Genomic DNA, 26,072 nt, shown 5'->3' with positions numbered 1-26,072 from the left:
ATTCCCTTCTCCCTTTAATTGGCTCTAAGAAATGTAAATAAGGCCAGCTGAAACACTGATAATGTAATCTTTGGGGCCAATCTGACAGTCTCCTGTTTCCTCACAGAGTGCTGTCTGTAAAAGATCTGAGCACAGCGTGATGGCAGAGCCAGTCAGCTCCAAAAATATCAACTTTCAAGCCTTGCAATAAAGACGCTATGAGTTCCCAGGGCATATATAAGAAACTAAAGCAACAGCCTTCAAAAACGATTCAGTTGCTACCTTAACTGAATCATGCAGATTGATCCTTCTGCATGATCATTCTCCCTGCATTTTGCAAAGATGCTTTTCTCCTTCCTGGCTAGCCAGCTCAGGTTACTCACATAGTTCCCGCCATCCTCACTGTCACTCATCCTTGAACCACTGCCTCCTTCACAAGATAATAAATTTTGGGAGAGGCCTTGGATCAGGGCCTTTGTCCACATGTCTTCACTTGGATTAGGCTTAGGACCCCTGGTTGCCCTTGACTTTAAATATGTCTTGGAGTCTCGCCATTGGTTGCATTGGAGATAGTAGATTGGAATTAACTTGCTGGCGTTCCAATAATGTCTCAATCAAATTACAAAGATAACTTTCTGAACTGTGAGGAAGATTAGAAAAAATATCCTTGGTTACAATATTCATTATTTGGGATTACAATACAGCCAGTCTTGAGTTGTTTGGGAAGAATCTCCAAATGGAATCATGGACCTGTGTAGCCCCTTTAGGGAAACACCAAACTTCAGCTAACCCAGTTTGCAAACATTTTCTGAGCACTAATTAGGTGCCAGGCTAGACCAGTTTGGAGGGCTAGGTCTAGTGGGCAACCTGTCTGTGACACACACACACACACACACACACACACACACACACACACACACGCTGTGGAGCACTCAAGAGCAGTGATTTATATTTAAAATTCACCAGCCTGCTTTGTTCTTACACTGATGTCAGGGCTCTGGGGGTGCTGGGAGGGTTACCACTATTTCAGGCATTCTGAAACTTTTTGATCTCTGGATCCTTTTAAACATTGAAAACTCAGGGAAAATGAGAATAAATAAGGCATGTAATGTCTCAGCACTATATAAAAGTAGTTCTGACCTTGTGAACATCCCTGAGAGTATTCTGGGGAGACCCCAGGTATCCCCACCCCAACCATATTTGATGCTCAATATAAATGATAACTGTGCCATGAAGGACCCCAGGTTGCTAGGTTTTCTTCAATTTTTCTCTTCTTTCCTTCTTCTACCTCCTTTCTTTTCTCTCTTTTTTCTTTTGTTTCTTTCTTTCCTTATGTCCCATTCTTTTTGCTGTGAGGTTCCAACCATTTCTTGCTGTTGTCAGTAGGTACCTGGGCCCAGTGGACTCCAGCTTCTTAATGCTATGTGGTGCTGCTCCTCATACAAACTTGGTCACACTGTTTCTGAATAAGAACAATTAGGTTCTGAGTGAATGTTTTAGATTTATCACCTGAGCTTTAGTATTCAAGCGTCGCAATACCATTTTCTATTTCCTTCCTGGTCTTCGATGGGATTTTTTACGTGGGCTCTTGACCTCTAAATGCTTCGCAATTACTGGAGATGTGACAAACCAAGTTCAAGCAGCGTAGAGAAGGAAGAGCATGTGTGAGCTGAGGAGAGGCAGATGGTGAGTCAGGGCTGCCATTCAGTCCTAGTGGCAATTTCTGCAGCCAGCAAAGATCTGGAAGGCTGCAGGGAACAGAGAGGGCATGAGCCACTGAACAAAGCTCAGGGCAGGGTTGCATGAGCTCCTCTGTGGTGCTGAGCAGTTCTGTACACGCGGCTGTTGCTGTTCATCAATTTGCTTCATCCTCCAGGGACCTACAAAGAACGAAACGGTGGCTAAGAGAAGTGAAGTTTCTCAGCCACTCAGTGGTAGAGCCAGGCTGTGGACCCAGCTCTTTCTGTCTTCAAAACTTGAATCTCACACTTGAATCTTCCACCAGACAACCTCAAGGACAGCTCAGTCTAACTCAGCAGACGGGAGGCCAGACCCGGAAGAAGGATGTGGGGCTTCTCAAAACTGTTCCTTGAAGGGTCTGACAACTTCTCTTGAGACTTCTGACTCTTCCATAGGCCACTCTATGGTGGGCTGAAATTCTCTGTCCCCACTGGCCCTGTCTGCACATCAGAGCCCTAACTGTGAAGACCTTATAGAAGGAAAAGAAGTTTCTCAAAGCAAATGCTTGGTTAAATGATGGGGATCTTATCCCAAAGAGAACTTATATACATCATGGATATAAGAAACCTTTGCTGGGCTCTGCCAGAAAAACACAGAACTCACACCAAGATGTTGGCTCTCAAATGCAGCAAATACAGAATTGCTTGCCCAGACAGCTTTGTCTTAAATGCTGAAGATTCAACCACAGAGACTTGAACCACCAGGGAATTTAATACAGAGAGAAGCCTTATGGGTATAATACAAACGACAAATGATGCTGCTGTGGCTCATACATACCACCAGGACAGCAGCCTCAAATTTTAGAAAAAACTAAGACTCCTCTAAGGTTGTTAGAAATGCAGAGTATGTGATTCAGTACTACACTGAGATCCAGGAATCTATGTTTAACAAGCACTCTAGGTGATTCTGTTGTACACAGTCCATGTGTGAACATTTGCAAAATACTTCACCAAAGATATTACTAGAGGACATTACAGACATAAGGAATGTGGGTAAACCTCTAAATCTCTTTAAGAAATTATTGGACTGCCGTGGGTTTAGCTCAGTGGCGTAAGTGCCTGCTTGGCAAACACAAAGTTGTGAGTTTGATCCCTGGCACAAAAAAAAAAAAAAAAAAGAAAAGAAAAGAAAAGAAATTATTGGACTGAGAAAACAAAGCCCAGACAATCTGAGACCCTATAGAAGATGACACATAGCTGGAATATGGAGTCTGGCTTTAATCAGTCTAGCTAGAGCTTTGGATTCAGACCCACAAATACTGGGATTCGTGTACTGCCACCTCTGAGTTGTGTTGATCCATAGTTTTGTCATTTGTAGAATGAGAATAGTAGGATCCCAACTGGCTGGGCTAGGAGAAATAGTTAAGGGCATACTTGCAAAGCATTTAGCATAGTGCTATCCCTGGAACAGATAACTCAAAGCATGATAGTCATATTGCATTTTATTGTTGTCATCATTGCTATTGTTAATATTCCCCAGAACTATGCAGACTCCAAAGTACCAATCAGAGACTATTTGGTGATAGATGTGCTACTGTAACAAGCTCAGTGAAGACAAGAGTTGTTTTATGGTTTGGGTCTAGATGTTCCACCAAAACTTCATGCAGTCATGGAGGAGGGCTTCTAGAGTTTGTGACTGACTCATGGTCCAATGCTGGGATAATAGGTGTGAGTACTACACATGCCCTAGGGTGGGTAACCTTCATAATATAAGGGAGGGAAAGAGGCTTGCTGTCTCTCTCCTCCTGTTTGCTCTTACTGCTTTTGCTGTCTTCTGCCTCTGTGAACTATTGCCCTTTTGCCATGAGCCAACCCGTCTTGGAGACAGCTGATTATGGACTGAAAGTTGTATGAACTGTAAGCCAAATAAACCTTATCTCTCTTAATTCTGGACATCAGGTATTTTGTCACAGCAATGAGAGAAACGTAGCCAAGACAGAATTTGGTACCAGAAATGGGGTCATTTAGTGTGACTATGCCTAACCATGTAGTCCAAAAGGGACTGTGGGAAGGCTTTGGAAAGGTTCAGAGATGTCACTTAAAATAGCAGTGGTTGGAACACCTTAGGCTGTTCTGTATGGGAAATTCTGGTCAGAGCTCAGAAGACCAGAAGGAATCCTGCCAGTAAAGACCAGGCTCAAGAGGTTTCTGTTCAGAAGAAGGCTGGTTATTGGGCTCCAGATGATATGTGTTATGTCTTGACAAAAAGTTTGTCTAAATTTTACTTTTGTCCAGAGACTTTGCATGTGACTGAGATTAAGGCAGTAGATTAATTAATCTCATAGAAGACATTTCAAGGCAGTCGAAAGTAGAAGCTGTGGCATTGCTGTTGGGGCTTTCAGCCAGATTTATGTTGAGAATCAAGAGCTCATAAGGATGACTTAAAATGTTAAATCTGGCCAGAAGTGAAGCTGTGGATTGCAAAGACAGAACAGAGGATATCTTGATTATTGAAAAGGAACAAGAGAATAGAAAAGATTGCCTGAGGCCATCACAAGAATCATGAAGTCTCCACTGTTTGCAGCCTCAAAACTTCAAAAGTGAAAGACTTTGCTTTGAGAAGAAAGCCATAGAGCACAATGTTCCAGAATGGCAGTGGTGGCCACACCATGTGCCAGAATGTCAGTGACATAGAGAAGTTTTCCTCAGGATTAGATTAAAGTGTTCAGTGATCCAGGAACTTTACCCCTGCAACCAAGAGAAGAAAGTCTGGCTACTGCTACAGCTGGCAGCAGATCTTTCATCATCCAGTTTGTGCTGGTTTTAAGTGCATGCAGAATGCAAGAATTCTGAGGTTTAAAAGGCTCAAAAGAAGGCCTGGGAGGCCAGCCAGTGTACTCCTGAGAGGGAATGCACGAGCTGTGAAGAAGCCAAAGGTGCAGTGGAGACCCCAGAAATTTAGAAAAGTCAGAAACGTGGATTATCTGCAAGGAGAGAGCAAAACCAGCCCAAGAAAGAAGTGATGGGAGCTACAACCACCAGCAATGCCATAAGAGTGGTGTCACCCAACCCTTTTGGAGCTCACAACTTGCTATAGTTTGCTGCACATGGAACTATAGAACTTAATGTCTGCCCTCTTGATTTTGGACTTGCTTTGGTTCTAATCCTTTGTATCCCCATTTGGCATGGAGATGTCTAACTGGTGCCACTGAATGTTGGAAGTGTTTAACTTTTTATTTGTATGGGGGCTCTAGCTAAGAGTGTGCCTTAGGTCTCAGAGGAGATTTGGGACTTGGATTCTTCAGCAATGCTGAAACTGTTAGGACTTTGGGAACTCTTAGAGATAGACTAAAATGCTGTTTGCTTCAAGGGATGTGCATGAGTCTTGTGGGGCCAGGGGAAGAATGTTATGGTTTGTATCTAGATGTCCTCCCAAAACCACATGTAGTCATGTAGGATGGGCTTCTAGAGTTGTGTCTTGCTGTTCTCTACCCTTATGAACCGTTGCCCTTCTGCCATGAGCCATTTTGCCTTGGAGATAGCCCTTATGAACTGAAACTTCTATGACCTGTAAGCCAAATAAACCATTCCTCTTTTAATGTTGGGCATCAATATTTTGTCTCAGCAATGAAAGAAGAGTAACTAAGACAAGCTGTGTCTCAATCAGCACGAGGTGGTTCTTTAATGAACACAGTGTTTTGATGACCTAGTCTAACTCTCATTTTAAAGATTCAGAAAGTGGGAGTCAAAAAGATTATGCGACTTGGATATGGCCACACGACCGGTTGGGAAAAACAGTACCTAGTTTTAAACTCATACAAAGTTTAATGTGCAACCTGGGTCATGGAAGAGTGGTGGGTAAAAGCATAGGCTATGGATCGTTGGATTGTCCAGAAGTAGGCCCGTGGGAAAATTTTTAACAATTTTCCTTAGCTTCCAGTTCATCAGTACACAGCAGAGGTATCAATAATGGCTGCTGTACAAGGTCCTGGTAAAGATGAAATAAAGTGATATATATAAGTGCTCAGTGCTTTCTTTATTCCCACAGGACCCCTCAGGTGGAGCTCCAGGTGCATTGGCATGAGCGAGGGAGGAGGCACTGGGGCAGCAGGACACTGTGGGGTGCTCCTAGCTCTGGGCTGACATAGCTGGCAATGGCTGTAACAGGAGGAAGCAGAGGAGTACCTATCCTGGGGTGCTCCATCCCCAGGGACTCTCCCATGCCAAGTGAGAACACAAAGCTCTTCAGGTGGAGGGGCAGGAATGGCGTCCTGGAACTGTGTCCCCATTCAGGAAGGATTTCGTTCACCATTCTTCAATGTATACTCTCCTATCAGTGCTTTCTGGGAATCAACTGGGACATTAGGACAGGATGGTCTCCACTTCTAAAGTTTATCTAGAACCCATGAGAAAATTTTATGTATTTTAATTTAGTCTACAAGAGGCATGGTAAAGTTTAAGTATTGAAAGATAACAGGGAAAAATGGAGCACTCGTAGTTGGCAAGTCAATCTTTTAAGTGGGTTAGACACAGAAACCTAAGATAGGGGGTTATTCTTTGGGTTACAAAAAGGCTTCTCAGTATCAGAAACCTACTTAAAAATATAGCCAAGACTAGATGACCAAGTGCTTATTGTTCCTGGTGAGTATCCATCCAAGATGAAGATTGACTTTCTCTCTGTCTCTGCTTCCATTCTCCCTCCTAAAGGGGATGTTACATAACAGAAATTAAGCCACAGCACTGTCACTAGTTTCCAGGACATTATCCACAATCCAGTTATCTCTGGTCCATAATCCTGATACAGCCTGAGTGAAACCTCCAATCAGAAGTCATTCATCACATCCAGTAAGGCTACCAGCACATAGAAGCTTGGATTTATTTAAAGATCTCATGATAATGAGATTAATTTTCATGACAAGAGAGAAACAAATTAACTGGAAACCACAGGAATAATAATCTCTGTACTGGCTCCTACACATTGGGAGGGGAGCAGGGCTGAGCACTTTGATGCATGGTTTTATTCCTGTGTACCTTTCAGACCACAGAAATGCTAGGAGACAGTTTGTGGTTATAATTTCATTAAATGCAAAGAAGTAGGCAGAAGTGCAATCTCTCTTTCCCCACCTCACTATTTGGCAAGCCTCTTTATAGAGATCACAGAGACAACTCATCCTGCTTTGTTTTCAGCCAAAGAAAATGCAAGCTGCACAATTTTAAAATGGAAAAAAAAAGAGTTGTCAGAATGTGGTTTTATAAAGGGCCTGCAATTTTTCTTTTGATTTACTCAAATTTCCTTTTTCCCTTCCAAGCAACAAAATAATCTAATTTCCATCTCCTGAAGACTCCTGTTCTGAGAGTGAATCCATGTGTGACTTTACACATTAACGGGGTCTGACCCACTAGAACAGTGGGGACAGCGGTCTCGCAGGACGGGAGAGCAGCACACCTATCAGGTGTGAGCTCAGTGTGTGAGTGGGAGAATAAAGGAAGAAGGCTTCTTTCTGTGATCTTCAAACTTGGTGCGTTCTTCCAGACGGACTTCATCTAGGGCACCCTCTCCTGTTCCTCAGCCTCTTAATCCTGGAAGACTTTGCATGAGCCATTCTCTCTGCCTTCAAGAAATCCATTCCCCTGACAGCCACATACGGCCTCTTTAATTCTCTGTCCAGGCATGATTTTTCCTCCAGAAATCTCCTTGGTACGCTCAACCACACCCATTCCCTGTTTTATTTTATTATTATTATTATTTGTTGTTTTTTGAGACACAGTCTTGCTTTGTAGTCCAGGCTGGCCTTGAACTTGCAGTGATCCTCCTGCCTCAGCCTCCTGAGTACCAGGATCACAGGCATGTGCCATCATGCCTGGATTTCCCAGTTTTATGCTATCACAGCCTCAAGGCTCTCTCCTGGTGAAATTTCACATGGTCAGCTTCTATACTTACTTATGCATTTTTTGAGTAATGTCACTATCTCTGACCTGAGCAGAGCTCTACATAGGCAAGAATAATGCCAGGTTTTGCTAGAGTATGACACAGAGTAAGGACTGAACGAGTGCACAGTGGAATGAATTAACGCTTGGAGCAAACTTTCTTCTTGTACTGATAGTCTAATAGGTAGGTAGTTGATATGACTTTCACGGTCTGTCTTTCCTTATAGTGGCTCAGCATAGTAAAAAGATTTTTTTTTTAAATAGGCAATAAACAGTGATTTAGAAAGGAAGCAGAAGCCTAATTTTTCACTTTACTAAATTCCCAAAGACTGATTTGTTGGACTTGTATCTCTCAAGGAATATAGCTGCCTATTGATTAGTGATTTCATTGTGTTTTGATGGATTTTAATTCTAACACACAAGTTGGGAAATAATGCTGACCAGCAGATATTGAATAACTCAAACTGCTTGAGTTTAAGTCTAGCTTCCAATTTCCTAGCCATGCAATCTGGGACCTGGACAAACTGCCCACGCCTCACATACGACAGCAGCAACGTGTAGCACCTCTTGCCATCACAGGATGTCAGTGTGCGGAGGGTGGTGTTGGCACACAGGAGGCACCGAAGAGATGGTAACTATCCGTATCGCTCTCCGACTGCTACCGTAAGGCATATCCTGCTTCAAGAAACTTACATGTGTTGTTTAGATCAGTTCATCTGAACCACAAGATGGGTTGACTTAGTTTTAGAGGTTCAGGAACTGAGGACTTCTGGATGGGGGGTCCAGCTGTGATGTCCCTCCCAATGTCCCTCCAAACTGATGCTTGCTTTTGTGTCTATCTCAAGGTTAACTCTGCACAGACCACCAGCTCCACAGGAGAGGATGGCAGAACTCAAACTAGCAATCCTCCGCCTCGGAACTCTCTCCTTCCTCTGCCCATAGTCTCTTCTAAGTTGCTGCAAATCTACCCAGCTGCAGTGACTTCCTCTGCATTTGCAAGCACGATTTTTTGAATCTAAGGGAAGGCCAGACAGTGGGCTGAACACCGAGGGCCAGCGCCGGTCAGACTTGCATTGTTTGTCACCAAAACAAATACTTCCTGTTGTCCTGGAGTGTGCTTGGAAAATCATGGTGCACATGGGATGGAAAAGAATAAGAAAGGAGCTGCCCAGAAGGCCCAGCTGCAAAGACGGAGCCGTGCTCAGTGCTTTCCAGGAGTTAAATATAGCCCCTGTGTGAGGGAGGATAAGGGGTGGTGAGGTCACCTTGGAAGGCCTCTGCAAGTGTTAATTAGAGCTACTGCAGGAAACCGAATATCCATTTATGGCGAAGAGAATAGGACAAGTTTGGGTCCCCTGGATAGAAACAGAGCAACATTCGTGAGATAGAGAGGTGGTAAAGATCAATTTGGGACTTGGTCTCAGAGGACTTGGTTGGGGTTCTAACTTCTCCCACTTATTACTCCTGTATAATTTTAAGTAAGTCTCTTAACCCCTGAGAGCATTGTTTTTGTCTTCTGTAAGAAGAGGTTTTGAAAATCTATGGATGAGTCTATCTATGTGATGGCTGAGAATGGGTTTATAAATCCAGTGATTATTTTTAGGGATGACAGATTAGCATGATTCCCTGATCTGCTCTTATTTCAGAAAGAAAGGAGGCACGGGGTGAGGAAGGTCATAGGTCAGTGCGAAGCGGTCAGCAGGGTAGGTGTGACTTGCCCTAAGAAGGCTCAGGGAAGCCCTGTGTCTTCCATGGCCTTCCTGATAGCCGCTCTGCCCAGTTCCTATTATCCCCTGTTTCTCAGCCCTGGGCCACCAGGAAAGCCATAATGTCCTTTCATCAGGCCATTTCCAGACCACACAGGAGAAGCTGGGGGCTTACAATGACTTCCAAGCAAATAATTTTTGGCTGTAGGACTCAGCTCTCCCAGAATTGTCCCTTTGTGTGTGTGTATTCCTCTCTGTTTAGCTCACAAAGGAAATGGTTCTAGGAGGAAGTGGAAAACTTTGACACGCATGCTCAGCTCGTCCCGTCAAGATAGCAGCTGCTTACATTCTGGGTAGTCTGTAACGTCTCCTTCACTAAAGACTGGTGGTGGTGCCTAATAATCAAAAGAGGCAGCATCTATCAGCTCTTAAGTAATGTTCCAGATGTTGAACTAAGCATTTTGTATTGGATTATCTCATTTAATCCTACCATAGTGATCTTGCTAGGTAGGTTCTGTTTTTACCTGCTAATTTTAGTGGGTCTGGGGATTCCGTCCAGGGCTTTCCCACTACATCCTCAATGTTTTTTATTTTGAGACAAGGTCTCATAAAATTGCTAAATTGTGTAGGCAGGGCTCAAACTAGCAATCTCCTGCCTTAGCCTCCCAGAGTGCCGTGGTTACAGGAACACACCACCATACCCTGCTCGACGTGCTATTTTATGTTACCAAGCGATGTTCACAGAGGCAGTTGGTTGTCTAAAGGCATCAAGCTACCAGAATGAGATCCAAACACAGGTCTAACTCTATAGTTTATGTGTCCAATGTCTGCACTGTAAGATCTTCTGGACTTTTTCTTTATTGAGCATTTCTTATCTTTATTGAGCATTTCTATCGCTAAGGTATTGTGCCTAGGACTTTTACTTTCTTTTAAAAATAGGGCTTCAGGTGGACAAAATTTGGATTAATCCTAATACTTGCTTCATGAGATCCTCTCATTTTGGCCCACACATGCCTTCTCTTATTTAGTTATTATTTATAGAATCAGTTATTTTTGATAATGTAGTAGCAAACACTGTACATCCTACCTTTCTAAGCAAAAGCCTGACTGTATCTTACAATTCCCTGTCTGAGCTCAGCCTCCTGTCTCCTCTGCCTGACCTACCCACCACCCTCAAAGCCGGAGTCCAAGCCTGTGCTTTCTCTTCTATGTAGCTTTATTGCACTCCTGAAAACACGCATTTTAAAATTTTAGTTGCTTTTAACTTTTTCGAAGTGTATAATGCACAGGTAACTTTTGGAGCCTTTTTCTCTAGTGTTATGATGGAAAGGCACACCCGTAGTGCTGCCTGTCCCTGTGTACACTCATCTGGACTGCTGGATGCCTCCCCATTGTGGAAACATTCTCTGCGACGAATTCCACGCCTATTAATTAATTAGCTAAAATTCCACCTTGGAGTAACTCTGTATTGTGGAAACCCTTCTCTCAGTTTTAATGACAGGAAACTGAGTCCAGATATATTGAGGAACTTGCTAGAGGCCACAGGGCAGGGATGAAATCTTTCTGACTTCCCACCATGTGTGGAGTGTTGTTGTAGTGGAGGAAATATGGGCACTGCAGCCAGAATCCAGGGGGCTCAAGCCTTGGCTGTACACTTATTGGCTTCCTGGTCTCGGGCAGATCCCTCCCCTCCCCCCCTCTCTTTTTCTTCCAGAGTCTCCCTAGGTAGGCTAATTTTGAACTCATTGTGTAGCTCAAGCTGCTCTTGAACTCACAACAGTCCTGCCTCAGCCTCCCAAGTGCTGGCATTATAGGTGTATGCCACCACATCCAGCCACTTCTTAACTCAGAGGGTCAATTTTCTCATTGTGACAGTGGGTGATCACAACTGCCCTGCCCACCTCACAGACCTGTTGTGAGACTCACGTCCAACTGTCCAGGTGTCACTAATAATGTGCTTTCCTCCAGCCTCCATTGCCAACCAAATAGCAGAACCTGTGTGGGAACTAGGAGAGGAGACTGAACCCTGATCAGAAAGCTGTGGGCGGGATTAGGTGGACAATCACCATGCAGGATGGCTGTGAAATGGGAAGCCTCAAGGTTGTACTTACTGGGAACTAGGGTGCATTTAGCTTTTGTTTTGTTCAGTAGCGTTTAAAAATACTATTCTTATTATTTTGTACTATTTCTGGCCTACTTTTAATATCCAAGACCCCATCTAGAGCTATTTGCTTCTGGCATTTCCTCTGAACAATCAGCTGCCACTAAGGGTAGCTGAATGCCCTTGGGCAAGTTACTTCTCTGTGCTTGTTTTCCCTTCTGCAAAATGAGGATAATAATACCCTGTGAAGCCCAGTGGAATACTGAATTATGTGTTTAGAATGGTGCCTGGTGCAAACCAAGCTTACTGTTTTTATCACCTAAAATCTCCCTCAGAAAAGGTCCAAGCATCCTCTGAGAGTTGGGTTAGAGGCCACATCCTCTAGGAGGCCCATCCCATCTTCCTGGACAGTGAGGTCCTCCCGGCTTCAGAGCAGATGATAAATTCAGTGTCCTGTACTGACTGGCAAACCCAGAAGGGTAGCGATGCCTGAAAGTTTGGACCCAGTTTCTCTTTGTCCAGCACAGTTGTGGGCAAAGAGCAGGTGCATGGGGGCCTCACAGACAGCCTGGAATTCAGGGGAAGGGCTGTGAATCCTGCCCTTGGAACAACTGTCTCCAAGCACAGAGGCTTTTGAGTGTGTCTGGGGTGGTGGTGCTGGGAAATAGACCTGCTCCTAGAGCATGGGGACAGCCCCAAGGCCATAATGCTGGTTTATCCTACAGAAGAACCTGTTAGCAATCTGAACTAAGAAGAGACGCAGATGTCACAAGAGGGACTGAGCCAGGTGGGGACAGGCGCTGGGAGTGGAGATTGGTCAGGACAGTCAGCACAGTGGCAGCTGAGGCCAGGCATGGAGTGAGAAATGCCCAGAATCAAGCCTGGGGTTTGCCTGAGACTCCAGACAGGTTGTTACCTCCCTGAGCCTCAGCTTTCTCATCTGCAAGACTGAGCTTGAAGAGCACTTGGCTTGGGGGTTGCTGTAAGGAGAAAGCGAGGCAGTTAACGAGCGTGAAGATTGATAACTGAACTACAAGTTAGTATTACTGATGATATCACTGCAACTGGTGACCACAGAGGTCAGGCCAGGTACTCTAGGTGAGGTGAACTTGGAATGGCCCTCTGTGCTGCTGGCCCAGGTTGCAATCTAATTTCCCTCTCTTCCACCCTCCCTCTGTCCTTTCCTTCTCCCCAGCCTCCAAAAACTTTCCAGGATGCTGGGTAAGAAACAGTTGATTACAAGTCATGGAAATGGGTGCCTTGAGTTTTAAGTGTCCCAAGTGAATTACTTCTCCATTTCCTCATTAGATTAACAATTCTGTCCAATTAACTGTGTGTGTGTGTGTGTGCATAAAGACAAGGTCTCAGCCATGTAGCTCAGGCTGGCCTTGAACTTGAGGCAATCCTCCTGCCTTAGCCTCCCAAGTGGTGGGACTACAGGCTTGGGTCACTACAGCCCACCCAATTAACTGTTTGACAATGGAAAGGTTAAAGCCTTATGTGGCTCTGCTCTTAAACATCAAGGTGAGTTAATCTTTAACAGTCCGCTGCTTATCTGAAGCACTTGTTTCAGGCTTGGCATTGGCCACTTCTGTCCAATCCCCCCCCTTTTCTGTCCACCAGGTGCTCCCCGCTGGCTTCCATAATTGTCCCAAATTGCAACACAGCATAACCTCTTCCTGCTCACAATCAAGCTCAACTCCCCAGGGCAGAGAGCACCAGCTTTTCCTAGTGATACTCCACGGTGTGAGGTCCTTCACCAGTGAACTCCCTGGGGCTGGTCCCCACTTTCTCAGTCTGTCTATATGGGGGTGAAGGTGAGGATGGGAAAGAGAGGCGTGCAGAGGAGCTGGAGTGTGCTGGAGGGAACTTGTGTTCTCACTTATTAAGAAAGGCAGTACTCACAGCCTTGCACTTCAAGCAGCATTCACCTTCTAAGAAATTAAAAGGTGTGCTGTGTGCTTTCCCCGTGTGTACCCAACTATCCTTCACTGGTGGACAGGAGATCATTTTCTCCACTTTCAGTTGACAAAGCAGAAACTCAGGGTTTTGTGGAAGGAGTAGAGCTGGGCTTCAACTTGGGGCACCAGACACCATAGTCAAGGACTTGGCTCAAGTTTGATCTGCCTCTATTATTAGGTACGGATCACACGGAGCACAGCCTCAGGGATGGGGACACAGTTAGGGACCTGGAGAAGAGTCTACTCAGGAAGGACCTGGAGGCTCCATTCACTTCTATCGGATTCTCTGGGCTTCCTACTTTTCTCAGAGTGTCCTGGGGTCTTTGTCCTTACCCCAGCTCATCCCCTATTTTCTCCACCTAAAATGCCCTCCACAGAGCTCCTGGACTGGCTTGGTTGCAAAAAGTGTCCCTTGAGCTCCTTTTTCATTTCTGTTTGGTGAACACTGAGCAGATCTGACCTTAGGTCGCACGCACTGGTGACTGGGTCTTGTGGCTTTTGCTGCATTAGGAGACCCCCAGGTGCAGGGACCTGTGCCTGGCCTTGGCAGCCCTTCAGGGCTGCACCTGGCTGCTGCTGGAGGCGAGGGAAAGCCATTAGTCTCACTGGCTTCCTGGCACGGTCCCAGGAGATCAGCTTTCCACTCCGTTCAAGTGCGGCTAAAAAAATGCCCTTTGGTTTCACATCAGCAGGATCTGCTCTCAGCACACCCTTCAACAGGAACGGGCAGGAAAGATAAATATTTATTCTGCAAATGAATAAATCTGATTTCATCTTCAAAAGACAGCTTCAGTATAAATTATCATAATCTCTCCATTTTAAGATGCCACTGATTTGAAGGTTTTTTTTTAATCTACCGAGTAACAGATTTTTTTTTAAAAGAAGAAAAATAAATTAATGTCAATTGTAAGATGTGATCTAAGGTTTTTTTTCTTCTTTTCTTAATATGCCTTCTGGGCCGGGATGTAGCTCAGTGGCACAGCGCCTGCCTGGTAGGCGCAAGACCCTGAATTCAATTCCTGGTACCAAAAGAAAACAAAATGCCTATCAATAAAATAAAAATGTCTTTGGTCCATTTCAATTTTTTGTTTTCTAGAGTTCCTGTACTCTCAGAAAAAAAAGCTCTGAAGCCCTAACACTAAAAGGTATTCTATGTGCAGGTATCAGCAGTGGTTCTGGCCCTGTCCCAGCTCTCATTTCTGTGTGATCTGGGTCACTGAGGGGATCTGCCAGGCGCCTGCAGTCTGATGGCAGCCACCACCCTGCAAATGCAAAGGATGGGCTTCTCCCCAGCAGAGCTGTATCTGTGCTCTCTGGATTCCCTGTGACTGCATTAGTGGCTCTGTGGAATGCTAAGGGAGTGGGGGAGAAATTGTGACTTTAAACAAGATGCTGCCTCTTGGACCTGAGTTTCCCCTAAGTAAACTTCGGGGTACAGGTTTAGAGAAGTTGTGTAAAATGCTCTTCCAATGAAATCTCTGGGATCTGCACAGCTTCCATAGGGATGGCCCTTGGGAGCAGGAGGGGCGTAGTGAGTGTGCTGGTGTCATATTCCCACATCACTCAGAGCAGCTCTGTGGCTTATGATTCTGTCTGCAAAAAGATTCTGAGGCGAAAAATACAGTTGAATGGCTTTCTGGAGTTCCTCAGACATAACTCTTGAACACACAGCATTATGTAATGTAAGACCCTCACAATCCTTTTCAAGACAAGGTGCTCCTCATCTCTACGCAGGCTAATTGTAGAGCTGGAAAGTTTCTCTGTGAATGACCAGAAAGTCCACATTTAAGGTTTCAACTACTGCACTCTGTTCTGATAGTGACAAAATAACCGTAGATAACACACAACAAACGGGCTGTGAGCCAACAGAACTCTATTTACAAAAACAGGTGCTGGGTTGGCTTTGGTCCCACCAGCTGAGGTCTGCTGATCCCTGCATTATGGTACTCCAACCTTACAGGTGAAGCAACTGAAGCCTCGCAGGGGAGTGGAGGAGCCAGGCTGGGACAGCGAGCTGGCTTCCTCTGCCCCATGCTGCTCACTCAGCTGTGTGAGGGAATGGTGCTCAAACATGACATATGCTCTGGTTCTGTCTCTTGGGAGATCAGCTTTCCTCTAGGTTCTTAGAGGGCTATAAAAAGCCCCGAGCTGCCTCCTGGACGGCATGCTGCTGCTCAATTCCCCCGGGGCTGGAATGATTGCAATGCAGTGCCACATTTTGGCCCCATCGTGGCTGACAGCTGTGCCAGAAGAAGAGTCACGCCTGCCCAGCTCTACACCTCCACACCCCAATTCAGGAGTAGCTGGGATTCCCCAGATGGAATTTTAGATGCTGGATGACCCCTGCCTGGGCCATTCTGGGCCAGGCTCTTTGTCCATACCAGGAAGATAAGAGCCTCTCGAATTCTAAACATCAGAACTCTGGGGCTGCAGCAGGAAGGGTAAAACATAAAGACCTCCCATGGGTCCCCCAGAACAGTCCAGGGCCTCTTTCCCTCTTATTTCAGTACCACCTCTTGCTCCTTTAAAGCTTTACTTAGTCAGTCCTGTGGCTTACCTAGCAAGTGCTTGCTATAACCAACCTGGGGAAGGCCTTTCAAAATCAGAGAAGCAGCTACCGGCAGTGGTAAGGACCAGGTTTGGAGGGAGGCAGCATTGGGTACATAGATGGCCTTTTGTAAGCACTGATTTCTTCACCTGTGAAACAGGGACAATGGCGGTATCTACTTCACGTGAGTCATAGTAAATGTTCATTATAAGGAGCATTTGACTGTTCTAAGCATTTGCCTTATGGCAGACTCTGGGACTAGGATGCAGAAGACAGTCCTAGACATCAGGATTCACATGTACACAGGAGGCGTTTCAGTAAGTGTTCTAAATTCTGCTAAAAGCCCAGACCAAAGGGGGGGTGGCTGGCAACCCAGGCTAAGAGGGACAGGAAGAGGGATGGGGCAGGAAGTTTCCGGAGGGAAGTGTGACCAAGCTGGAGCTGGTCTCTCTCAGGAAGGGGTATAGTAATTGTCTTTCTGAGTTTCAGGTTCTGCATCTGTGTCACAGGGGGAATGTCCCTGCTCTCCATTCCACAGGACCATGGCCAGAGTTGGGAGAAGCCACAGAAGAGAAACTCAGGCCAAAATGATGACCAAAAGAAGGATTTTAGGTGTTAATTTTCTAATGATTCCCCTCCACACAGGCTCCCCCTTGCCCACAGCAACTCCCCAGGCAAGGGCTACCAGGCAAGAGCATGTAAGATTATCAGGCACAGAAAAGGTGGCCTCAGTTTCCCCACAGAGCACTCAATATCCCTGGTCTACACCCCTGAGGCTAGGCTGAAACAAATTCCACACGACAAAATGCTTTTCAAACTTCAAAGATTTATAAAAATGTCAAAGTGAAAGGCTGAGCTGTGGCAGTCTGGCTTCCATCCCAGACCCGTTTCTACTCTGGCACTGTGTGCTGGGATATTTCCTGGAGGCCAGAGTTCACACACCTCGGGAGTCTATGGCAGAGGGCAAGGTCAAGTGAGGAAGAGGAGGCTGAGTGAACACTCTGCATCTTTGCAAGTCCATCTGGACAAAGATTTGGGAGGGAGTTTCTACATGATGGGCTATAATAGAAAATCTGCATATTTTTAAAAAGTTAAATGAGACACTTCAAGCTTTCTCAAGGTTTTGAGTAGTAGATCCAGACCCTGGCATCTCCCTGAGCTGCAGACTGTGAGAGACACAGAACTAAAGCAGGCAGCGGGATGCAGGAAGGTGTTCCAACAGGATGAAAGGTCCTGGTAAGAGCAGTCCAGCAGAACAATGGTGGCTGCTCCAATGAGGACAACAGATTTACCTGGGTGCTGTACAAGAAGTGCAGATTCCCAAACCTCACTCCACACCCACTGATCGTGTCGCTGGGGGTGGGGAGCTTAGGAGGCACCACAGAGCAGGGTTCTGAGACCAGAGGGATCAGAAACATTGCTTTAGACAAATAGGGAGTGGTCCTGAGGCAGACGGCAAGGCGGCAGCAGAAACAGGAAGCTCCTGCAGGAGGCAACAGGATACAGAAGAAGAAGCCATCCAAGATCCATTTCCCAATAATAATGGTCAACAGGATTTGGGATTTGATTATAGAAAGGATGAAAGCAAAGGAAATGATGGATAGTGATAAAGCCTACATTTCTGTCCCTAAAATGGTAATCATTGAAACAGAGAATCCTGGTGCTGAAAGTGGTCCTATTTAATTTCCATTGAATTGTGTATTCTCACTTCCACTTTCCATTTCCATCTCATCAACTTGACATTTATTGAGCACTTACTATGTGTAAAGCACGACACTGGTGCTAGACAAAGGGATACCACCAGCTAAGAAAGCTCAGTTCTCACAAAGCTCATATTAACAGCAAATTCAACGTTACAGTGAACCGTAATTGTGAAAATGGCAATCATGAGAAGCACAGGGTACCGAGCGGGAGCACATACAGAAGGGGCATGTGGCTCAGGAGTATGGGGAACACTGAACACTGCCTTGAGAGAGAGACGTTTGAGCAGGGAGCTGGGATGACCGTGAGTGACCCAAGTGAAAGCACACAGTAATCAAGATTGGAAGGAGTAAGGCCAGTGTGAGCACAGCCCACAGATGAGAGGTAGGCAAGGTCCCCAAGTGAAGCAGGCATGGAGCTTTGAGAACACCACGAGGGTCAGTTTATATCTTAGCAATGACAAGGGGCCCTCAAAGGCTTAAGCCTGATCAGATGGATAGTTTTAAATAACTGCCCTTAACAGACTCTTATCTGGCCAAATTCCATCCTCAAGCACTGATAAGCCCTAAATCCCATACAAGCTATGAGATCACAGTGGCCATCTACGAAGAATGCTTCAAACTGATGTCCTGGAAATCCAGGGACATGCCTATGGAAACCTCTGAAATATTAGGGACAATAATCCTTAACCTGCATACCAATGTGGCTTCCCTGATCCATCCATCCTTTGCCTTACTCTGTCCCCAGGCAGCTCCTGTTGCACAGTGCACCAGTCCTTTCCCTGGGTATGCTTTTAGATCCAGCCTGTTTAACCGGTTGCACAGCCTTCTGGAAAGTCTTCTGTTAGTACCTCTCTTCCAGGAGGGTAAGAAACCACCCCATCCCCCCACGCCCACCCCCACCACGTTCAAATTGGGTCTTGTTCACAAACACTCCGATTTCATTCAACAGCAACTCGCATGGCTGTGTTAACAGACAGAAACACGAAAGTCCATCTGATGTGGTGGTAAATAAGATACGTTCAAAACTAGGTCACTTGGAGGCTTAGTAACTTCCAAATGGAAATGTATCCCAGGCAGGAGGTGAGGGCCCCATTCGTGGCTGAGGATGGGCTTGGTTCCCTGCAGGAGTGGGAGCAGAGAGGAGGCCGAGGTACTGGGAGATGAGGGAGTAAGGCCAAGGCCCATCAAAGAAGACAGGGCAGGTGAAGGCAGCGCAACTAGGAGAAGATGGGAAGTGACAGTTAGTAAGGACTTCCGGGGGGCCACATGAAACAGTGCTGCATTTCAGTCTGTCCCAGAAGCTATCAGCACCTCTAACTGATAGAGAGAGACTAAAAAGCTTTTTGTAAGGAAAGAAAGCTGCTTATTTAACCTGGATTTACCAGGCTCCAAATCACAGGCAGAACAGAGGAACATATGCAAAAGAAGCAGAGTACTCCACAGAGCTGGGGAGAAGTCCAGGAGACGGTCACAGAAGAGGCAAGAGATGAGGCTTTTGTGCAACACTATAGGGACCTAGGGGTGACCTGCTGAGGGGCTTAGCAGGGCAAGGAGCCTGGGAGAGGTGAAGGAGGGCTCACCAGTGCCACCTATTCATTTGAAATGTTTGGTGGGAAAGGGAGGAGGAGGAAAGTGCTCAGAGGAGGGGTGGGGTCTGGGGGGGACAGGGAAGGAAGGCGCAGGTGGCTTCACTCTTCTGCTCACTTGCAAGCTACTTTTTTGAAGAGTAAGAAGGGTACGAGACGCTGATGCCTTTGGAAAACAGGATTGTCTTTGTGGACTAAAGATGAGAATGGAGTAATGCTAGGTTCTTGGCAGAGGATGGAGAGGGAGGAACTTACTTTGGCAAGTTGCTTGTGCACATGAAAAGAGGGGCCTGAAACTGATATTTGAGGGCGAGGCACAGAAAACCCAGAAAAAAGGGCAAGCCGATCACCTTGGGGATCAGTGAGGAAAAGGAAATGGAAGCAGGGCCCAGTGGATGCCCCTAGAGCAAGGTTAGGTCCTATGGCCCCATGGGACTGCTTCCACCCACTGTAAAGTGTGGCTAAGGCCCAAGTGCCAGCCTACATGCGTGGCTCCTCCTGTGGCATTCCCAGTGTGAGCCCTAAGTCACAGAGCTGGAAAGCGGCAGTCAAAACTCAAACCCAGGCTTGTTCTTTCTGGCTGAACCCCTAAGCTTTACTGAGTCTCCACACTGGCAAAGGTAAGCACATGGCTACAGAATTACATACTTTGTAAAGAACCAGAGAGGAGTTAGAAGTTTCCCAACACCAAGAAATGAAACAGAAATGTTGCCGGGGATTTAGCTCAGTGGCGTAAGCACCTGCTTGGCAAGCATAAGGTTGTGAGTTCAATCCTCAGTACAGATTAAAAAAAAAAAAGAAATGTGAATTATCTTGATTTGATCATTATGCACTGCATATACGTATCAAATTAGCATATTGTACCCCATAAATCTGTACAATTACCATAAGTCAAAAAAACTAACAAGATAGATAACGATACTACTAATCTCAGATTTCGCATCAAAAAGAAACCTTGCCTTCATTGTTTGATCTTTTTTTATGCTTAAATCTTTGAATCGAGCAACTATTTCTAAGATAATGTGCAATATATATCAGTGTTAATTTCCCACTTTTTTTTTGAAATTCTGTATCATTTCTGTACAGATTGCTTTTAAAATTAGAAAAAAAAAAAAAAAACACCTGGGGAAAAGTTGACCTTGTAGAACATGTATGGGTGGAAAATAGAATATGGATACCGGTTCTTATCAAAAAGGACTGGTTCTGATAGAAGGGTGTGAACTTGGATGTCAGGGAGGAGGTAAGTCTGCTTGGAAGCCCACAGCCTTGGGAGCAGAAGTTGGGGAGTGAGCCCCTGACAGACAGCTAACCACACATTGGTTGGCCAGTGATACCACAGTGAAGATGTGAATCTCAAAGCTCACAGAGGCAACGTGGTGGGAATGGATTCTTCCACTGTCTCTGGAAAAATAAGAATCTCATTCAATGAAAAGCAAAATGTTGGATTTTTTTTTTTTTTTTTTTGTCTTTTTCCTTTTTTTTGGTACCAGGGATCGAACTCACGACTGCCTGCTTGCAAGGCAGGCGCTTATGCCACTGAGCTAAATTCCTAGGCCCCTGGATTACTTTTTTATTTGCCTGGTAGACAACACAGTCTCCCAAAGAATACCAACTGCAGCCAAAGAATTTCTCAACTTTGGTTGAACTGAACTAGTTGTGAAGTGGAAAGGAAAGGAAACGTGGGGAAACCAATCACTTCCTAGGAGCCAGAGAGATCCTATATAAGGTTAGACACTAAGATGATACATATAAGTCAGAGAAAATTTGGAGCAAGTAATTTAAAGAGAAGATCACTTGAGAAGATTGAAAAGTTTACCAAAGAAAAACTGTGGTGATATAACACAGTTAGTAGACATAACTAAAAGGATGAAAGAAAATGGACATGTGGGCATCTGTAGCAGTATTTTATCAGTCAGAAATGTCATTTGGGTTGTGACTGGATGAGTCAGGTCAGAGTGAACTTCCAAGACACAAGCATGATGAAGGAACTCCAGGAGACAAAGATGTATGATGACCTGTTCCCTGTCTGCACTGTACACGAAGCTATGCAGCTCACTGCGTAAAATAGAGCAGATTAAAAACGTATCATTCTAGTTGGATCAGCTTATGGAGGGACAGTCTATAAAGGGACATTTTATAAAGCAGTTTTATCATGCTGAGTCTGATTTTTTACAAAAAGGCTGTAATTATTACAATGGCCTGGATCAGTAAGTGGGTCTCATATTTACATACTGTTTGAAGTATTTCCTATGCATTTAATATTTACAACCCCAAGAAATAGGCATTCCCAGTAGCTACATTTTATTTTGATCAGAGGAAAGAAAATTAACTAAGCTGTCCATTAGAAGATGATGTCTGTAGTCACTGGACTGTCCTGTGTGTTACCTTCCCCAGTGGCTTGTTCTCTTTGAATGACATTCATGAATCAGGAGATCCTGCTGGAAGGAATTCCATTTGAAGTGGTTTATATGTGTGTTACTGTATCGTATAAATCCTGCTTTACCCACGGGAAGACACATATCCTGTTAGAAGAAAGGTCCCACTTCCCAGGTTTGTTTCCAATCTTGACTCACTCAACTTTGATGTCAAGCTTTTATGGTACTATTGTGCCGGAACACCTGAACTGGGGCATGATGGGGTTTCCTGGAGAGGAGCAGGAAGACTTTGCATCTAGGTCTGCAGTAGGATTTGACTCACAGGTCATTTGCCACCAGAGAGGCAGTTAACAGCATGCTTAAAATCAAAACTTTTCAGGCAGACAAAGCCAGGTTCAAACTGCAGCTCTGTGTCTCACATGGGGAATGACTGTGCAAATGACCTATGCTGGCTGTGTGGACCGATCTGTGTCCCCTCTGCCCTAGATGTTAAAGCCCTAGCTAGCCCTGTGTGGCTACATCTGAAGACAGGACTTTAGGGGATAATTAAGGTTAACAAGGCTATCACAGTGGGAGCCTCCTCTGACAGCACTGCTATCAGGAAAGGAAGAAGCCATATGAGAAGGTGGCCTCACAAGACAGGAAGAGAGGTCTCATAAGAAATTATCCTCATAGCACCTTGATTTTGGACATTCAGCATCTAGAACTGTAGGGAAATAAATCTGTGTTGTTTAAGCTGTCTAGTTTGTAGAACCATGCTACGGTAGCCTGGGCCGACCAATACCTCATCCAAGCCTGCTTTTCTAGGTGGTGGGTTTAATGCTTAAAGTCCCATCATGTGTGCTGTTCCAAGAGAAACCATACAACAGCTGAGCATAGAGCCTGGCACCCAGTAAAAGTTAGATAATGTCAGTTATTGTATGGTTTTGTCCTCAGTAACCTGCACATAACAATCTTCCCTCCAAGATGGTAGGGATGAGGTTGAAATGTGTCTCATACTTCTTAAACCTTCCCTGACAACAAAAATGAATGCACTCTCACCTGTGGGCCAAAGCACAACAGGGTGGTCTGCTAAAATGATTTTTTTCCAGGACTTTTGTTTTGTTTTTTGGTCTTTTTGAGACAGGGTCTCTCTGTAGTTCAAGCTGGCCTTCAGCTCACTTTGTAGCCCAGGCTGGTCTCGAACTCACAAGGATCCGCCTGCCTCAGCCTCCCAAGTGCTGGGATTACAGGCATGAGCCTAAAATGATTTTCTAAGTCTCATATTTTATCTTAAAATCATGTATAGAAGGCTGGGTATGGCAGCAATGCCTGTGATTCCATCTACTTGGGAGGCTGAGGCAGGGGAATCACAAGTTCCAGGCCAGCCTGAACAATATACTGAGACTCTATCTTGAAATAAGAAACAAGGGGTAGGGATGTAGCTCAGTGGTAGAGAAGCCCTAGATTTGATCCTCAGTATCATCTGACCAAAAACAAACAAAAGGAAACTACATACAGATTTTTCATTTTAATCCACAAGCATAATATGTTTTAATGCATAATACGTAATGCAGAAGGTGTTGCCAGCTAATTACCAGGGTAGAAAAATGAGGATCTAGATAGACAACTTGGTCTCTTGTGCACTGGTCACACAACTCCTTTACTTTGAGCCCACCTTTGCAAGTCACAAAGGATGGGAGGATTTAGCTGTATTTTAAAAAAATCCTCATTATAATTAATCATCTCGAGGTACAGTACAAGCGAGCTTCACTCACTCATTACACCACTATCAGCAAGCTCCTATCTCGGGGCAGGTGCGGTCAGCAGGGTGGGCATAACAGCTCTGTGCCCTGCGTTTTGAAGCTTACTCTTGGAGAGGAGAGGTCACTGGACGGCAAACAGTGCACTGTGACAGAGCTGAGGGGCAGAAGGAAAGTGGGCTAGGGAGAGTGGGCCGGTGTCCAAGCACGTTCGGAGCACCAAGAGATTGCTGGGATGTCAGGTCTCCCAGCCAACAGTGATGTGGAAACAGCCTTCAGAGCGGTCCTGTTGGTTGTGAAGCATGTAGAGCTTGGTGAAATGTCACCTTTGTCTATTTCTGCATGTCTGGGTAAGTCCAGGTATGCATTTGTGTGCTCAGAGGCAGACAGTGCGATGTTTCATAACTGGTGTTTGTAACTGGGGTGCTTTTTAGATGCACGATGTGGGAAGAGGGACAGCAGGCCTGAAGGCCAATCGAGGTGCCTCTTCTTTCTCTCCTGGTGGTGGTGGAGGTTTACCCTTGCCTGGAAGTCGGTTACAATTGAGAACAGTCTTTCAAATCATGAACGTCCCTTCCATTTCCTGCCAGTCCTTTAGGCCCTTAGAGGAGAAGGTGGAAGTGGTGTTTTGTGCTGAATTAGAAGCTTGCTGGTTAACCTGGCTTTACCTGCCACAAGAGTGCAGCAAGGGGCGGGGTTACCCTGACATCTACTCTTGCCCTGGTTCCTGTCCCCAGGGGCTCCCGAAATTCTTCCTCTCTCCTGGTCACTCCTTCTTTCTCCCTGCGGGCCTCAGCACAGCAAACAGGCAGGTGGGGGAAAGGGCGTAAGATTATTGTGGGGAGAGGGAGGAATTTCCTGTTAATTATAGCAACATTCTCCTCCTGGAGCATTACTCGCCAGCCAGTCCACCAAGTGGCTTCCACACCGGTGATTTTTTGAATCCAAGGCTGCAGGTTAGGTCCTCAAAGCCCCCATTCCAGCCTTTCACACTGTTCCCCAGTCCCAGCAGGCCACTTTTCAGACATGCACACATCCACTGCACGGTTTCTAGATCTTTACTAGGATCGCTCTGCCCTCAGCCCTAGCCCCCTGGAATGCTGCCCTCTCTGGTCGGGTCAGTCTCCATGTCGCCGGTCCCCACCACTTGCGAAACTCCCAATACTGTACACAGGAGCGCACGCAGGCGCGCTCACGCAGCCCCTCCTCCCCCAGAGCCCCGGGCAGCAGCAAACTTTGGTCTCTGTGGGCTTCTTGCCAGGCGCACAGTAGGGTTTCATGTGTCGGGTGTTTTGATGTGGTCTGTAAACCTTATTTCACCTTTCCTGCGTAAAATGGGAAGGGAGGACCTCGCTGTCCTCAGGAATTCGTTTGGGATCTTTTCTGAAGTTAGGGATTGGTGTTAAAAACTCAATTGGACACACAGGAGGCGACTCACAGGACCAAACACTGACTCTCGCCGGTGGATCGAACTGCAGGAGGCACCTGCCTACCCAGCACCCCGTCTTCCAGTCCCCCGTCCGCGCCCCCTCGGGCAGCACCGCAGCCCAGCCCGGCCGCCCACCTCTCCTTCCTCTTCCTCCGCCTGCTCTCCGGCCTTAGCTCGCCCGGGTCTCCCCTCCTCGCCCCACGCAGCACCCAGCACTGGCGGCCACTGCGGCTGCTCTTACCCCGGCCTCGGTCCATGGCGCCGGCGGGCTCCCCGGGCGCGGGGCCGCAGGGCGCAGGGCTCCGGCGCAGCTGGTGGCGGCGCGCGCAGGGCAGCGCCGCGGCAAGGCGCTCTCCGGCGGCCGGCGGGACTCTGCGCGTCCCCTCCCCCGACAGGATGCTCCCGGCGCCCCCGCCCCGCCCCGCCCGCCCCTCCGCGCAGAGCCCGGAATAGACCGGAGCACGCCTCGCCCCCTGGGCCGCCGGCCCGTGTCCAGTGTCCCACACACGCCCGCGCCACGCCTCGGCTGCACACGCTCTCCGCGACCCCGTGCTGGCCTTTGATCGGATTTAAGCACCCATTTCCAGTCCAGTCGCTGGTGTTCCTGCAGTGTTTAGGTCTACGCCTCCTCCGCAGGGACGCCCTGTGTGTGTGTGTGTGTGTGTGTGTGTGTGTGTGTGTGTGTGTCCGCGCGCCGGTGGGTTTATCTTCTCCGTCTGACACCTCCTAGTGGGCCAGGGCCAAGGCTGGTACAATCAGTAGTGGGGAAAGAGAAGAAGAGTGAGATAATGAACAACAAACATCTTCATAAAGAAAACCACAGAGAAACAGGGTTGCTACTAGAGGGCAGTGGCTTGGGGATACTTCCAGTTTTGGAAGTGCCTCTGTACTAAAAAGTAAGGAAATGTCAAAACAGTGATAAAGGCTGGTGAAACGAATGGTTTAAGCATACAAAATACAGTGTCATATCCGTGTGCACTTCTCAGGATAATCGTAGGATATGTCCAGTAATGAAGTTTAAAGGTCATGTGAAAAATGTCAAGTCCTTTGTTTTAATAGTGTACCACTGTGTCAGCTCCTTTACAGACATCACTTATAAATGCCTGAGTGTATGACCTTTACTACATGAACTCAGCCTCAGATTTCTTCTGGGTTACCCCTCCTCATAGCTTGGGCCAGGCCAGTGCTCCTACTTTACTTAAAATCTTCTGGTCTTGGGAGCTCTGCAAAGACAGAAGCGGGGGTGGTGGGGTGGCTAGGAAAGAGCATCTCACGCTTTCTGATACCGGGAAAAATTCTCCAGTGCTTTACCAGCAGGTTTAAATTAGCATTGTC

At 46.3% G+C, this 26,072-nt stretch overlaps 1 protein-coding gene across 4 annotated transcripts in view; it reads right to left on the bottom strand.

The window, feature by feature from the left end:
* The window catches only part of Afap1l1 (actin filament associated protein 1 like 1), a 60,786-nt gene extending 35,673 nt beyond the window's left edge, over nucleotides 1-25,113 (bottom strand). For 2 of the 4 annotated variants that reach the window (XM_013141040.3, XM_013141041.3), the window contains exon 1: nucleotides 24,979-25,113. In XM_013141040.3, the coding sequence (XP_012996494.1) occupies nucleotides 24,979-24,994 (16 nt within the window). In that variant the 5' untranslated portion in view covers nucleotides 24,995-25,113. Of the gene's footprint in view, nucleotides 1-1,369; nucleotides 1,860-24,978 lie in introns of all 4 variants that reach the window. The other 2 variants (XM_013141042.3, XM_013141043.3) reach the window with 2 other exon arrangements.
* Between the last annotated feature and the right edge of the window lie 959 nt (nucleotides 25,114-26,072).

This window comes from Cavia porcellus, unplaced genomic scaffold, assembly GCF_034190915.1.
Source record: "Cavia porcellus strain 051 isolate PalLab524CR breed Dunkin Hartley unplaced genomic scaffold, mCavPor4.1 scaffold_21, whole genome shotgun sequence".
Classification (NCBI taxonomy): domain Eukaryota; kingdom Metazoa; phylum Chordata; class Mammalia; order Rodentia; family Caviidae; genus Cavia; species Cavia porcellus.
Note: the sequence above shows the minus strand (reverse complement) of the source record. Positions and strands in the feature narration are given on the sequence as shown.